A 16,292-nucleotide genomic window follows, 5' to 3' on the forward strand; every position below is an offset into this window, starting at 1 on the left:
CAACCAGCATTTTCTATATTTGCTTTTGTAAGCTGCTTTGTGCTATTTCAAAACAACTCATCAGATAATCTTGTATCATCACAAGTTCCATGAACCTTCTCTGGAACTGAGCAGCTTTGCATATCAGACTCATGCTGCCAGTGTTAATGGGAGCACCTAAACCACCAAGGTATTATTACCCTACTGCAGTATTAAAGGCTTGCTATTTAAATGACTTTTACCTTCATCTGATTTGAGATTTTAACATAAAAACCTCCTCAGCCTGTTCAAAACAGTGAGTTTAAAAACCACTGCTTCCATTTACCTTGGCACTACTTGCTGCTGATTTATGAGGCTGGCCAGGACGCAGATTCTCTATCAATCCATCTGCCTCACTATGGGGTGGGTTGAAAGACACATTAGATCAGAAACAGCTCAAGCAGGTTTCTACACCTAATGGGTAAGGTCATCCTCCTGGAAGCATGGAAGAGCCATGGAAGAACTTCCCTGGTTTTACTGATCTCTGTGGTTCACTGTTGGACTAACACACTGCAGAATCCATTCCTCCTGAGGGCTGCAGTGCCCTTATGTGCAGAGAAGCTCACCACTTAAAATAAGACTCCTATAAGGTTCCATTCTTATGAGCCATCCAAGTAAGTGTCTGCACTTCCTGCAAATAAGTGTCTGCACTTCCTGGAGAATTCAAAACACTGGACACAAATTTGGTGTTATATCTATATGATGAACTAGTTTTATAACAACACCTGAAGCTTTGAACCTCTGTTAAATGCTGTCCCATGCTAACTACTATTTGGAATTAGAGATTTTTTAAAGTACAGATACATTTGCTGCCAGCCTGAGAAACAGAGTGCATTCATGGAATGAAGCAGTAGAATGCATGCAAATTCCCAAAGACTTAAAATCCTATAAAGATTGAAAAATTGTCATCTTTGTGCTGATATCATCAGAAACTATGTATATCAAAATCCTATTTTAGAGTACAACTGGAAAAAATAAATTATTCCCAAACTCATTGATAAAATATCAAATCAATAAAATACGATCAAATATTATTAAATAGCAGATAAGCTTAAGAAAAAATTAAGACCAATCCTCGCCTGAATCGAACTGAATTTTTACACCTGTATTTCAAACAAATATAAAATCAGATAAATATACATTCATGTGTGCGATGTGTTTATGTGCACACAACACACACACAAAGACAAAAAATTCCCCTTTCATTGTCCTCAGAGGGAATTTGATTACAGCCTGAGAACCTGTGTGACATTTTGCTTCTTCCAAATGAGATTAAAGTACATATTTTCCCAAAGCTGTGAATGGTTTAAGGAATGAATGGATGATGCCAGACCAAGACACGAATGCAGCAGTAGAACAGAGGAATTATTTTGGCAATTGGAGAAGAGAAACACAGCTGAATTTTTGGAAATAGTACCTTCAGAGTTGTGGTGATTTTCTCAGTAGGTGCTTCTTACATTTTTTTGTCTGTATTGCTTACTGGAAACTGACCTTGCTTTTCATGTTCATCTAAAGTCAAGCTCATACCCGTCCTCATTGAATTTCCACTACAAATGGATTGAAAATCTGTACAGTAATCTTATAAAAGGTATGATACACCTGTAATGTAACACATTTCTCCAGTACACAACAGTTGATTCAAAGATCTAATCTTTTTCACTAAGCAGGTCCCTGGTACTACCACTGGAATTTCAGAATATTGAATAAATTCAATCAAGGGGAGTGCCACAATATTGAGAAGCCACCTTCTTCTCTTTCAGTAGAGAAGAGTTGTTGGTGGGTACAAGCATTAGAATGCTTTACAAAATGGAGTAGTCCTTCTACACACTTACATCTGTGGACATGAGCTTCAAATTTGTCCTTCCAATTCACAGCTGTCTGTCGGCCTAGTTTTTAAAGACATGTGAGAGTTCAGAGCTGAAATTTTAAATATTTATAATATAAAAATATTTTAATTTTTAATGTTCTGGCTGGTTCAATTTGTTTATTTGTTTCCTGAAATGTTATGGGTTTTCTATTCCATTGTGGAAAAAAAATAGATGGCTTAACACTGTAGTTAAATGGGTCTGAGAACATAAGAAGAAGTTCCAGCTTTGCTATCAGATCATAGTCAATAAAGCTGAAGGCTTTGGGCTCTAAAGAGAAGTGGTTGACAGTTAATTGCTAAATAGAAAATCTCAGGAAAATAAACAACTTTTTAATTATTTCTGAGCCAGCAAAATTTTGACAGCTGTCAAGGAAAACTAATTCAAAGGAAAAAAATACCCACTGTTAGGCACTATCAGAATGAAAGAGAAATGAAAAAAAATATGGAAAATTTTTTTATGTAACTCTCTACAGTGTTTTTATAGATTTGTAGTGCTTTGATGATAAACACAACACTTTTTATGATATGATGTCCTGCATAAACCGGTTTACAATTTATAAAAGGTCAAGGGTAAATGCAGAGAATAGCAACACTGCATATTATCCATATAAAATGCAGAAATAATGGAAAGACCAGAATTAATTCTTTCATGTTCAATGTTATAATGTTATATTTATAGATATTGCCACTTTTTGCTTAAATAGCACATTTCATCTATATAATGCATCAGTTACATGTGCTACTAAGATGTTGGTTAGAGTTTTAAGGTTAAAAACAAATAATGTTGTTGAGGCAGTACTCAGTAGCTGGGCTGTTGAAGATTAACAGATTAAGAAGAAAATATTTTCAAAATTACAGCACATTTATGACAGGGGACATTTACTTAAAAAGCAGAAATAAATTCATTAATTATCTTATAAGTTACAGCTCATGGAAAGGGGTCTGTTAAGAAAGGCAGAAATCTTAGCTTGTGGGGTGTTTTTTTCTTGTCTCAGTTATACTCTCGTGTTATTGAGAAATGTTGCCACAGGGAAAGTTTAAAAGTTAGGAAACTTTAAAATTCCTTCCTAACTTGTTTAAATTACTTTAAAATTTAGCCTGACTTAGTGATATAATGGTTGTGACTGAGATATATCACAACTTCTCTGTATCCTTGCATCAAAATCCAAACATGTTAATCTCCACTTAATCTCAGAGTGGATTAATGTTTGTGCTTAGACTTTAATTAGGAACACTTTTTTTTTTTTTCATTTCAAAACATTATTTTTGGACCCATGAATTTTTAATACCCTCCAACCTAGAACTAAATTTTCTGCAAGTTCTAGGAGTATTATCCAGTGTTCTTATTGAGTAAATGGCTACAAATATTTTACCTCCCAGCCATGAAGTGATATTCAGCTTTGATAACTGAATTCCAAAACAGCAAACTATACGAAAGAAGACTTTTCTATCTCTTTAGGTTATCACTGCCAGCAGATAATGCCTCAGAACTTTTAAAGGCAGCCTTCTTAGCAGCCTTCAAAGCAATTACATGGACATGGGGTATGAAATATACTTTCTCATCTGGAGGGGAGAGTAAAACAGAAAAATCATGTCAAATGATAAATGTGTGCTCTTTTAAAGAAACCAAAGATAATCTTCAGGGGAGTCCAAAAATGAATTAAGAGACAGGACTCAATAATAATAATTGAGTCTAGTGTAAAGCCCAGGTGAACAGTAACGTTTTGTACAGTTTGTTGCAAGAAGAGTCTCAAGAATATCTGACTGACATTTCTGAAGCTTGCTGGACTGGATGTAAATTACTTTAAACACTGATAGTTGCTTGCAATATTAGCTTCAAATTCTTCAGTGTTTCTTAAATCCCATATACAGAGTTGTAAGTGAATCAGTCCTTGAAAAGTAAGGACAGGGTATACCTTGCTATCAGTCAGCCCCAAATGTTCAAAAGCAAACTAAACACACTCACTCTTTGTTAACTAAAGAAGATAAGGCACATAAACATGAAGCCATTATCTGCCTTTAAAAATGAATCTCCATCTCAGTAGCAAAGATGCATTGTCTTGTAGCATCATTCATATAGAAGTGGGTTGGTTTGGTTGCTCTATTAGCAATGAATAAATATTTCACATATCAGTCTCTGCCCACATGAGCTTATTGTCTTGGTAATTACCTGCAAAATTATTCAAATAAAAATAAGCAACATCACCACTTCAGGACTGCCAATTAGCCTATCTGAAGAAGTGACCTTGAACATGAGCAGATTTGTGTTATGTGCCTGCAATATATTTTTATAGAAGGAGAATGCTGCTTGAATTTCAAGAGACTACACAAACAGCACAGAAAATTCAGTATCAGGAACCTATGAAGAAAAAAGCATATTTTTCCACTTCAGATTCAGATCTCACTATTAGTATTTAACTACTCAATATCTGATCAAGCTTTCAAAGAAAATTTTAAAGAGGACTTCCACCTCAATTTTTTTCTATTTTTGAAAGAAATTGGCGAGCAGTGAATACATTTCTAATATATTTTGCCTATATACTCATCCAAATTGTTTCCAGAATTTCACACAACATCTTCATTATGTGCTTTTGACAACTAAATCTCTGCATCTTTATGAATTTTTATTTAATATCTGTGAATGATTGCTGAATAGTATTCAACCATCACTCAAAAAGACTATTTAAATGTGATATTCTCACACTCTGGAAGCCTTCTGCATATTCCTAGTCTTCTAGTCAGTAAAAATAACAAATACCAAGAAGCTGAATTCCAGAGAGTGTATCTGCTTTCAAAGAGAAATGAGATGATAAAAAAAAAATAAGAGCTACAAAAAGAGAAGGTATACAGAAATTTATATTTACTTTTCAGATACTGTCCAGCTACACAGAATTATGTGAATGCCTGCACTGCCTCAGAAGTACCACCAGGCTCTTTCCCTCTCCATCCTTCAAGTTTATTCTCAGAACAGCCAAGGACCCTCTTATAATTTTTATTGCAGTGTTTATACTTCCACCGTTTTCAAAAACAAGCATATTTCTAGCACCAGGAAAGAAACTTTTTTTTTTCATTTTCATGGTAGATTGTCATCCTTCTAATACAGCTGCTTTCCAAATATCTGCACTTGTGCATCATTTCTATCATTGTAACTGAGTCATTTTTGACAGTATTTGTAGTTTATCTCCAAGCATATTATGGTTACAGTCAGAAAGGGGCTGTCTACATGGTCTGCTAGGTCTTTCCCTAATAATTCTTTCTGATCTTCACCAAAGTACTGAGCTGATATTTGCCTCATATTTATAGCATATTACTAGATTTGGCTCTCCTTGTGTTACACATTTCTATATTGAAGTGTCTTTTTAACCCTTTCATTTATACAAATACACTTATTTTTTTGTTTAATTAAAAATTATCTATAACAGATATTACTCATAATTAGCTCTAAATAATTTGCTTCTTGCTAAGAGTTATGTCAGAGAAGACATCTTAATTATGCAATTAAAGATTAAATCCATTTAGAAGGTCACTCCTATTTCAAAATTTTGGGGTTACCCATTTTACTGGTTTAGGCTGAGACAGGTAATTTTTTTCACAGCAGCCTGTATGATTCAGTGGTTTCTATTGGTGGCCAAAACAGCATTAATAACACAGGCATGTTCCAGCCATTGCTGAGCAGGCTTTCCACAGCATCCAGGTATTTTCCTTCTCACTCTGCCCCTTCCAGTGAGCAGGCTGGGCTTTGAAAGGACACAGCCAGGACAGCTGACCTGAGCACCACACAGGGCCATGCTCAACAACAAAAAGAGGTGGGGAAAAGCGTTTCCAAAATTGTCATTGCATGGGGACTGGTTGAACATTAATCTCCTGGAGGTAATTTCTTCTGCATCACTTGCTTTACCCCTTTCTTCTTTCACTTTTAAAATCATCCTAATCTCAATCTGAGAGTTTTCTCGCTTTTGCCTTTTCTATAATCTCCACTGAAGTACCAGGAGATGTGCAGTCTTGTGGTGCTTTGCTGCCTGCTTGAGTTAGCCCACCACACCCATGAAACCACTTCTAATGTAAAATTGTGTTTGTTTAGGAACTGTGACCTATTTAGGACCTGTACCAGCAAAATAACTCTTATTTTTTAAATTATGTTATACTGTCCTCTACTTAATAGGACGATCATTAACTGTACCTCCTGCTGAAGTTCTTCCCACCGACTGTTGAACCTCTCAAGTTTCTCATTGATCAATTCATCCATGATCCCACCATCGGTCAAAGTCTGAGCCAGCTCCCGAATCTGGTTGCGATTATCTTCTGGATGTCTCATTAAACGCTCCAAAGACTGAAGACAGTCAAAAAAATAAGTTTATTTTTCCTTTTTGTAAGTAAGTTCTACAAAGCAATCCCTATTTACCTTAAAAATATAAGAAAGAAATTTCAAATTTCATATACAATGAAATTCTATACAAAGTAGAGAAAAAAAGACTAAATACCAACTAATGTTCTGTACTACATATTACAAAGCACAAGGATTTTTCATATAGCAATAAATTTAATGCTTAAAGATGTGGACTATGCCTAAGGAGTTCAGTAAGAGAACTTGTACCTTAATATAAAAATTCCGCTTAAGTATCTAAATGGATGAAATTCAACAGCAAAAAGGGATTATCAATGCAGTATTTTGTATTTTGATGCACTACAAGCATTATTTAATTTCTACTAATTTTAAAGGCTCCGTGAATAAAAATTAAAGAGCAATAAACAAAGTTCCACTATTATGACAAAAACTTGTCCTCTCTGAAGCCTTCAACATTTTTTTGACTGGCTGAAGTGAGAGTTTTAGTTTTTTTAAGAATGTTTATTTTAGCATTACCAAAACTGTATATAAAACCCAGCACAAGACATTTAATTATTGTTTGACTTAAGTGGATCTGAATTCAATTCCTCATTTGTTAACTCTAGTAAGAAATTAGGACTTTTGAAATATTCTGCATCTTGTTCACGTGTAATGTGAGTTCATAGTTTGTTTAGAATGACATGAAATTTACAATTTACCAACACATATGACTGGGTTATTATTTAAGTCAGCACTTACATCTAAAGACTCAGAAATCTCTTCTGCACCTCCCTGGACATTTTCAGTTGCTTTGAGTTTCAGTTCGATCTCATTCAACCATTTATTTTCTGCATCCAAATATGACAATAATTCACGCCAACATGCCCATACCTCCTGATGAAGAAAGGGTTTATTTAGATTGAAAATTGCACAGAAAATTTTCACTCATCAAAATACTGAAAACATTCATGCCTCTGCCCCAAAGCAACATGGTTGATATCTGAAGCTAATGAGACCATATGATTTTATTTGCCAGCACCCATCTGATCCAAATTAATATATAACAAAAGAAAACCATCATTTTGATTAAACAGTGCAAAACCACAGAAAATAACATGAAAAAGTGAACTCTTCTGCAAAACTCAACTTGAATCTTCATTTTCATGTACTATCCACTTTATATGTTTTCTGTAAAGTTTTCTTATATAAATATAAAAGAGAGCAGAAACTTTAAAGACCATGTTAGAAATTTATGTCTCTATTATAAAAATACACTTAGATTCCTTATATATTCTATATTTTAATTGCTTAAATCACAGGTTCATAAAACACTAGCTTTTAAGAATTCAGACTAAAATCTCTATGGAAATTAATTCTAAACCACATTTAGTGCAATTTATAGACCTTTTAAGTGCTAGAGTACTAAACATAATATTGTGAAATGTTCTTATTCTCCTGAAATTAAATTATTGTCTAATATTTTATTTATACAGTGCCTGAAGATACTTAAATAAGCAGATAAAAATGGCACTTTATACACAAACAAAACATTTAAATGTTCCAAAATATTTTTTTTTTTGTTAGCACAAGTTAAAATAATGTTATTGAAATGCATTACACTCTTGGCAGATCAAACTCTCCAGAATGCAATTCATCTCACAAACTTTGCTCACACCAAATAAGGGGTTAGAGGGACATTAACATGCAACAACACATCCTCAATGATCAGGCTAAATGCAGATTACCAGTTTAGACTACATCCCTAATTTTCCACAGTGAAATTTATACAAGATAAATTCTACTCTGGTGCATTATTGTCCTGTATGAGGTTAGCTCTTGCAAATTATTCACCACCAAAATTTAGCTCTTGCAACATTAACAACAAAAGAAGAGACCTCATTCATTGTTACTACTGTATAATATAAAAATAGTCCCATGGCAAGAATCTGCAATGGAGTTGGCCAAAACGGCAGGGTCAACTCAAAAGGCATGGGAAATATTCAGTTTGCCAGCAGAGCAAGTGCTGTTCCCATGCTGAGATAACACCACCTGACCAGCTCCAGGGCCACCCAGTCAAAACCCTTAGCCATGGAAAAGAGAAGCCAAGAGGAGCTGATGAAGAGAACACCACAGGGCTGCTACAAAGCCAGATTTCTGGCTTGATCTCAGAAGGGATAAGAAGCTTGAGCAGCCATTGCAGTCTCTGACCTAAGAGTTGTGTCTCAGTCTTCTCCTGCAATACAACTCTCCAGCAGATATGATCTTGAAATAACTTTGTGTGTAGCTCATAACATGGGGTATTTGGTATATGGCTCATAAAGCAAGGATAGCCTTGGGCTACCTACAATTCTATGATAGTACAGCTGTGCTCTCCACCTTACTTCTTGCAGTTAGAAGGGCTATAAATACAAGTCTGACAAGATATCAAACCTCCAAAGTCTTCCACTTTCCATTCAGCCTGCTGCAGAGTTGCTGGTAGCTGGTAATTAGGACATCAAGCTCCTTTTTCAAAGCCTCGTGAGCTGCAGGTGGAGCCTTTGCTATAAAGTTATTCACAGAATCTGTAATAAGCTTCACTTTCACTTCTTTCTGCAGGGCTTCCTCCTTTGCTCTCTGGAAAGGAGAAAAAGAGAAGTTCTAGTCCTGATTTAAGAAGGGAAGTTATTTCTAGTAACTGTCAGAATTCTCTGACAGAATTCTAGATGGAGAAAGAAAACACAAACAACAAAACAAAATACAACTGGAGACATTCAATTCCCAGACTTTCTGAAATAATCTTGAATGCATCGAAAAAACTTTTGTTTCATTTGTTGCCAATACACAATACAATTTAGCATCTCACAACCATCTAGCATTCTGGAGCTCTCAGACTAATGGAACCTTTCAGTACTTTTTTTTTTCCTCCCAGAAGTGCTCCAAGCACCTTTAGCATCATAACTTATGAACCACAAATGATCAAAAAAAAAATCTGTTGTGTTATAAAGTCATGTATCCAGATTTAATGGTAAAATCACAAGAATGGCAAAAAAAAAAAAAAAAAGAAAAAAGATACCCATTTCCTCTGAGTGCTTTCTGGTGTCTATGACTGGAATCATACCACAACTGGAAACAGTGATGTTATTAAAAGTGTCATCTGTGCCTACAGGCCTTCACAGGAATTTACAATGAGAACTCCCTGCCCAGAAAACATCAAATCAAAACCATATTCCTGACAATATTTTTTTCCCTCTCTGGGTCTGTAAGTCCATGAATCAGAATAATTGTGATCAGGCTGCCATTGCTAAAGGAAGTTTACAAGGTTGCTCTTGACTTTCCTCTTATCTAGCTGTGGGAAGAAATGGGCTGTAGAATGAACACAGAATTCTGATCCAGATTTTCAATGTTGTGACATCATGACAAATGATCTGGTTATTTCCTAGGTCAAGGTGCCACAGTCTGAATATGCCTGTACTTCATCTGGGTGCAGAATATCTACCAGGAATCTATAATGGTGATTGTATATAAAACTATGCACTTCATCTGTTTCAATATGCAGTCCAATGTATGAAATTGAGTTTTGCTATTTAGTTACTAAAAAAGAACTGTATCTTTAAAGCAGATATTTACTCTTGATATTTGTCTCATTTACAAATGAGTTGTTCCATAAATTTCCTTTTATTATTTGTATTCTGACTGGCAGCAAATTATGTGTCAGTAAATAAAGAGATCATCAGTTGCATGGTCTGAAACTCTCAAATACTGGAAAAAACATGGAAAATTAACAGCTTGAAAACAAAGTGTTCAATAGATTGCCAAAGCTTTATATATCATGACAATCAAGTTATAATCTGACTTCCTGAATAACACAAGCTAAACAATTCACCTCTAATAAGAATTAAGCCCACATCCAGTGGCTTAGCAAGAGTGTATTTAAGCATGTATCACAAATTAGTTGTTTTGTCCAAAGGTCATGTTCATCCCACATGAAGGAAACATTATTAATTGAGATAAAAAAATGCTGTTTCTATATTCCTATATTAAACACATAATATTCATACATAGCACACACCAAGATGCATCCTAACATCTTAAATTTTTTCTGCTCATTCTAATGCAAAGAGATGATAAAACTGATTTCACTCTACTGCTGCTAACACTCAAATTTTATGAATTATTCCTTAATTAAAAGAATGTTGAAACTACATCCAAATCAATATCCAATAAAGCAAACAGGAAAAAAACAAAAACAATGCGGTGTTGAAGAATATCAATTTTCTTCTAGTGTATTGCAAATAGAAATTACTTCAAGCCACCTAGATCTGAAAAGGTATTTTCCTAAAAGAAAGAGTAGACTTTCTTTACAATGGAAGCTTCAAAAATACATTTGAACACAGCTCAAGGAATTAGTTTATATTTTACCTTCAGTTCCTCAACAGCTTTCTGTAACTCATCAGGTGTTTTATACTCAAAATCTCTTTCCAGATATTCTTCCTCAGCTTGTGTTATCCACTCGTGCATCTCTGACAAATCCTTTCTGAGACTCACAGTCTTATCCAAACCACCTTTTAATGCAGCCTTCTTAGCATAGGCCTTTAAGAAAGAAAAGATTACATAGTACTTGGAGCAAAGCTACTGTACAAACTTGAAAACATTTTAGCCTGAAAAGAATCAAATTAAATCCTACAATAATAAAATTGTTGTTATTAGGCAGATGTTAACTAGTAATTAGGTAGATAATAATAACAAACAATCAAAAAAGTACTACATTTGTATACATCCTTTTTTTAGCAAATCATGGCCCTGCAGAACGAGTGCTGTAATGATACTAGAACCAGAATCTACACCATATGCTGAGGTGATCAGAAAACAACTGTGGAAAAGAACATCTCCCAGGGATTAGCTTCTGTGAAATGTAGAAAGAATAACTACAGGAGATTTTGAAAGCACATTCAAGGATGAAACCAAATGCTCTTGAACTATAGTCAGATGGTCTTTAACTTGTTCAAATGCAACTCACTAGAGAATAAAGCAATATGCATATCTTTCTTCTGCTGATTAAGTAATTTAAGAATGTCTCCAAAAGGTGAATACCCTACAAATAAGTAAGGAATAAAGTCCAACCTCCTAGTGGAAGAAACTATTTATCTAAAAGGGAAAAATGTTACTGCTAAATCACCTGCCAGTCACTAAGTGGGCGTCATATAATTATATTACCCAGCTCACAAACAGAACTAGAACTTGATATTAATTTAGATCACCTCCATCCCAAACCATTCTCTGATTCTATCCATTGTGCATTAAATTATCATTATTGTCCCTGATTGTGCATTTATCGTCTTTCAATAGCATTAAGAAGTTTGCATCCAAAAATAGCAAGTTGCACTGGTGCCATTTCTCAGAATTGGTCTTGCAGAGCTTATTTCTACAGTATTCTGCTCTGTGGTGCTGCTTCAGTAAACTTTATTTTTAGCAATATCAGGAGAATTTTTCTTCATATTTGGTCTCCATTTCTGACATTTATTGATTTGTTACTCATCCTTGAGGACTTGCTGTTAAACATAAATGCTGTTCTACATAAATGTTGTTTTACAGAACAAAATAGAGCAACAAGCAGTGAGTATAAAAGCAGAATTGTATGTTGCCCTGCAAAATTATCTCTTCCTCAGTCCCAGCACGAGAAGGTAATCTCCTATCACCTGAAAAGAGTATCTGAATTGCCAATGACAACTGCCAGCTCTCACAGTCATATTAATTGCATGTATATCAACCCAAGCTGACTTTTCCAAATCTTCTCAAGAAACCTCTACAAACCAAATTGATTTTTGTAATTATTATTCATGTATTTTAATAGCTATTGCTGAAGACATTGAGTTAGAAATGCCTACTGAGATAAAATAATTTGTGCCTTGTGTTGAATGAAACAGATTATTACAGACAGATTTTCAAGGAAGTCAGAACAGAACAGTGACAGACTACTATACTTGTAAGGTAATACTTCGAATTTCTGTGAAAGAAGTGCCAAGGTATCCAGCTTATTAATATCACAAAGAAAAAAAAAGGAATTAAATACTCCATGGTAGTGAAAGGGGAATGAATACAAAATCGGATCAATAAAATGTCTTACAGATTTCAAAGATCAATTTTTTATGTTTATCAAAAAATATAGAGAGGCTATTTTTCACATGTTAAGTGAATAATAAAAATTTAAGAACATATTATACCTCATTAAAAGGTAACACTTTTACTTTCATGAAAATATACATTAAAAAGGTACACAACAGAAAAGGGCAAGTAGGAAAAATTTAAAAGTAATACAACATGATGAATTGTCATAAAGAATAAGAATGCAAATGCCATCAGTGAAATAAGAGTAATTTTTAGCTTCCTTACTCTGTAAAATGATTTATTAATAATGCCTTTAACTAAAATAAAAGAACTGTCCTTTCCTGTTATGTCTCATTCTTTCAGATCTGTGTGACTACTGGAGAATAATTTATACACATGCATATGTGCACATACTCTTAATTCTGAGTTATTCAATTATGAACCCTTCACTGCTTTAATGTCTTTTTTCATCCAGAGTAATGACATGCAATTTGAACAATGTACAAGAAAACATAAAACTAAGTACAGAACTTGATTGTTTTGGCAGATGCCTAAACAACACCTTCAGAAATCTAGTTTATCAGAAGCCATAAATCTTACTTCTGTTAGACCTAATATATTAGTATGCATCTTTGTTGTAAAAATAGGAAGGTATTGTGTTATAAATAAATATACTTTACATATACTGCTACAGGCTAAATTGCACTCTGTAAAATATTAGTTGAATTAATACTTCTACATTCAGTTTCATTTGCATATGAATAGAAGGACAAATTCTGCCAATGAAAACCCTGATGGTTAATTTAAAAAGAACCAGTCACAGCAGGAGACTTGGTACCTGTTGGCAAATGTGGTCCCACTGAGCATTGAGATCCTTCAGCTCTGCCTCTATTCTGGAAGCAAATTCTGGCTCTGCTTCACTCTTCATTTTCTTCCCAATCTCATTAACACTGTTCAAACTGGGCTGGATTGTCTGGATATCATTTACTAAAGCCTAAAGGAAGAGCAGAAGTTTATGCAAGCAGAATTCACACAAAGTTTCAGATATGATATCCCTATGAAAATGTGTCTGCATGAGATTCTGACTTGTCTGGGGTCCAGATCTCCAGTAAAATGAGGACAATCAACAGACTTATTTATGAGAAGAAATTAAAAAGGAATGAGCAGCTGTAATGTGGCAAGCTGTTGTTTACCAAATAAAATAATGTAATTTTTAAGTGTTATGTATGCACTATAAATATATACATATATAATGTGTAAATGTATCTCTTAAAATGCTTCCCTGCTATTGATTGAAGACATGAGAAATACCTAGATCTCTTATTCACATTTCCAAAAGAATATTCCATTATAATGGTGAAAAATAACAATAATTCTTATTTAAATAATGGCTAAGAGAAAATATGAGAGAACTTGCAGTTCTGTAAGATCACTCTGTATGTAGCATTTCATAATATTTACACATCCTTCCAGAAAATTTACAGAACTTGTAAATTCCACTGAGCATATAGACAGGGGCCATCACAGATTACAAGATTCACTGCACTTACACACTCTGCTGGGACATGAAGAATTTGTAAACCCTGTGATGCAAGTACCAATACTTCATGATGCTTTAAAACTCTGCTGGGATACCATCCTGGAACTTGTAAGTTTAGTGACAAAGAATGGATATAACTCACAATACCTGCAAGTTCTTTTTGTACAATCAGAAAAGTTTATAAATCACATGATTAACAGATACAGAAAAAAAAAATGGCACAGATTATACAGATTTTTTAAAAAAATGCAACACACAAAAGCTCAACAAAGTAAATAAACAGTTGACTTTAGAGGCTAATTACATATTATTTCCTGTATTTAAAAAAAAAAAGTCACTTTAATACCTGCCTCCTTCTGGTATTAAAGTTTCCTTGTTATAACTGAATTTTCCTACAAACCCAGGACATGAGAATGGTTTGAATACACTGCAGAAGGCAATCCTCTTTCTACATGAATTTATTTTTAGGAATAGTAATCATTTGTGTAACTTCTGTATAAATTCAGCTCATAGAGAAGAATTGAGTAACTGCCAAGCAGGCAGGTAATACTCACTGTACATTGCTCAAGTTGCTTTTCCAGTGCTTCTGAGTCTCCAAGGGCAGGCCACTCTTCCTTCAGAAAAACATCCACTTCAGCCATCCACTTCTTCAGTGTTCTAGTGTCATTCTGTGTATTAAAAAGACATTTCATTTCATCACACAAAACCTGACTGGCAAGAGTGCAATTCATCCTGACACTACAACCAAAACACATTGCAATGTAATTTCAACATTATTGAACTGTCTGAAAATACAAACACAGCAAACAAGTAAAACCAATTTTACCTGGGTCTGTCATCAACACTTTAACCTGTACTTTGACCATTTCTGACCAAGTTTAATGTGTCTATGAGCAGACAACCTTATGGCTCTCAAATTTATGCCTTCTAGATATCATTTGTGTTTAGATACTGCATGCTTGTTCATTGTTTCATTCTACGGCTTCAGATTACTCATAGTTGGCATTTAATTTGGGCTCACCCATCAAATGTTCTGTGCTTTCATTTAAACTTCAGACTCCTTTTGGAAGTTATATGCCCTAGTGACTATATTTCTAACAGAACACAGCACAGAAAAACACCCTTACTATTCAGAATGAAAAAAGCCAATGTAACTGAAGGAAATTCACTTCAGAAACTAAAATCATATGATGAGTCAATGAGTCATTTCAGAGTCTCTCAGTTACTGTTTCTACTACTAAAAAAGGAATATTATTTCCATAGCCTTTATTTAACTCTTGCAGTTAACAAACAAATCTTGACCTCAAATACTTGAAAAGAGGGAATGCTACCAGTCCAGGAAACATTACATAGGTAATCTAATAACTTGAAAAGCAGAATGAAATTTAAAAATACCACTTAAAATTACCTTAAAATGCTATATTTGATAATCAGATACAAATATTAAAATAAAACACATATTTGGCAAAAACTTTAGAAGTAAATTATAAAGCATTTTTTCATCAAACTGTTTTCATCACCAATGAAATACATATCAATATTACATGCTGAATGTAAAGTTGAATTAAAGCACAAAAAAGGATGCTAGAATAGAGATTGCATCCTAAAATGTATACAAATGTGCCTTAGTAACTATTATGAGTAACCAAAGGGAACATTTCCCTAATGTGACTGATATACTTTAAAAAACCCAGGCTATCATGGAAAATGAATTGAATTAATAAAATTAATCATACAAAAATTGTCAGTATACTCCAGAATGGCAATTACCAAAACACTGTTGAAATATCTACTGTGCATTCCATTATCCAACAGTAAAAATAGTTCAGAATCATATTTCATGATGAAACTTTAATACCTTTACAAGAATACTTTTAGTTCATTAATGTGGTAAAATATTTATCTGGTGGGATTTTCTTAAAAAGAAATTAGTCTCCTGCTACCAATGAAGATCAAATGTATGACTCACATTTTTAATCAGATTGTAAATGCATTTTGTTTATGAACACTGATTTCATCATATGCCACACTGATGCATTCCATAAATTACAGCAGCTAAAACAATAATCTGGATGAGAAGCCATTCAAGAAGTTCAAAAGACAATAACTTTTATATTAGATGTGTACCAGAGGGCTTTCAGCAATAAATATAAAGGGTAAAATTTGTGTGCATCAACGGCTCATGCTGCTTTAAATGCTTTACATGAGCATGGTCATGATGCTCAGGACCTTTCTAAGACCAGTGGGAAAAGCTCTGAATTTGGCAAAGGGGTGGGGGTGAAGATGGGAGGCAGAGGGGAGAAAAAAGACAAAAGTTTGAATTTCTTAAGCAAAGTGCCCTGCTTTTTTAATGTGTTTTGGGAGTAGGGTAGCATCTGTGAGGAGAGGACAGGTGCTGTTCTGTGTTGAACATAGACAGTTCCAGCTTCCCTCTGTGGAATCACCACAGGACAGGGCTG

The 16,292-nt window shown here is 34.3% G+C and overlaps 1 protein-coding gene across 1 annotated transcript in view; it reads right to left on the reverse strand.

The window, feature by feature from the left end:
* Nucleotides 1-16,292, reverse strand: part of DMD (dystrophin) — a 1,043,102-nt gene that overhangs the window by 626,629 nt on the left and 400,181 nt on the right. Inside the window, exons 23-28 of the mRNA XM_066545460.1 lie at nucleotides 14,388-14,501; nucleotides 13,132-13,287; nucleotides 10,608-10,778; nucleotides 8,640-8,822; nucleotides 6,969-7,103; nucleotides 6,066-6,215 (exon numbers count right to left, since the gene is read on the reverse strand). Coding sequence (XP_066401557.1) covers nucleotides 6,066-6,215; nucleotides 6,969-7,103; nucleotides 8,640-8,822; nucleotides 10,608-10,778; nucleotides 13,132-13,287; nucleotides 14,388-14,501 — 909 coding nt within the window. The remainder of the gene's footprint in view (nucleotides 1-6,065; nucleotides 6,216-6,968; nucleotides 7,104-8,639; nucleotides 8,823-10,607; nucleotides 10,779-13,131; nucleotides 13,288-14,387; nucleotides 14,502-16,292) is intronic.

This window comes from Molothrus aeneus, chromosome 2 (assembly GCF_037042795.1).
Source record: "Molothrus aeneus isolate 106 chromosome 2, BPBGC_Maene_1.0, whole genome shotgun sequence".
NCBI classification, from domain to species: Eukaryota; Metazoa; Chordata; class Aves; order Passeriformes; family Icteridae; genus Molothrus; species Molothrus aeneus.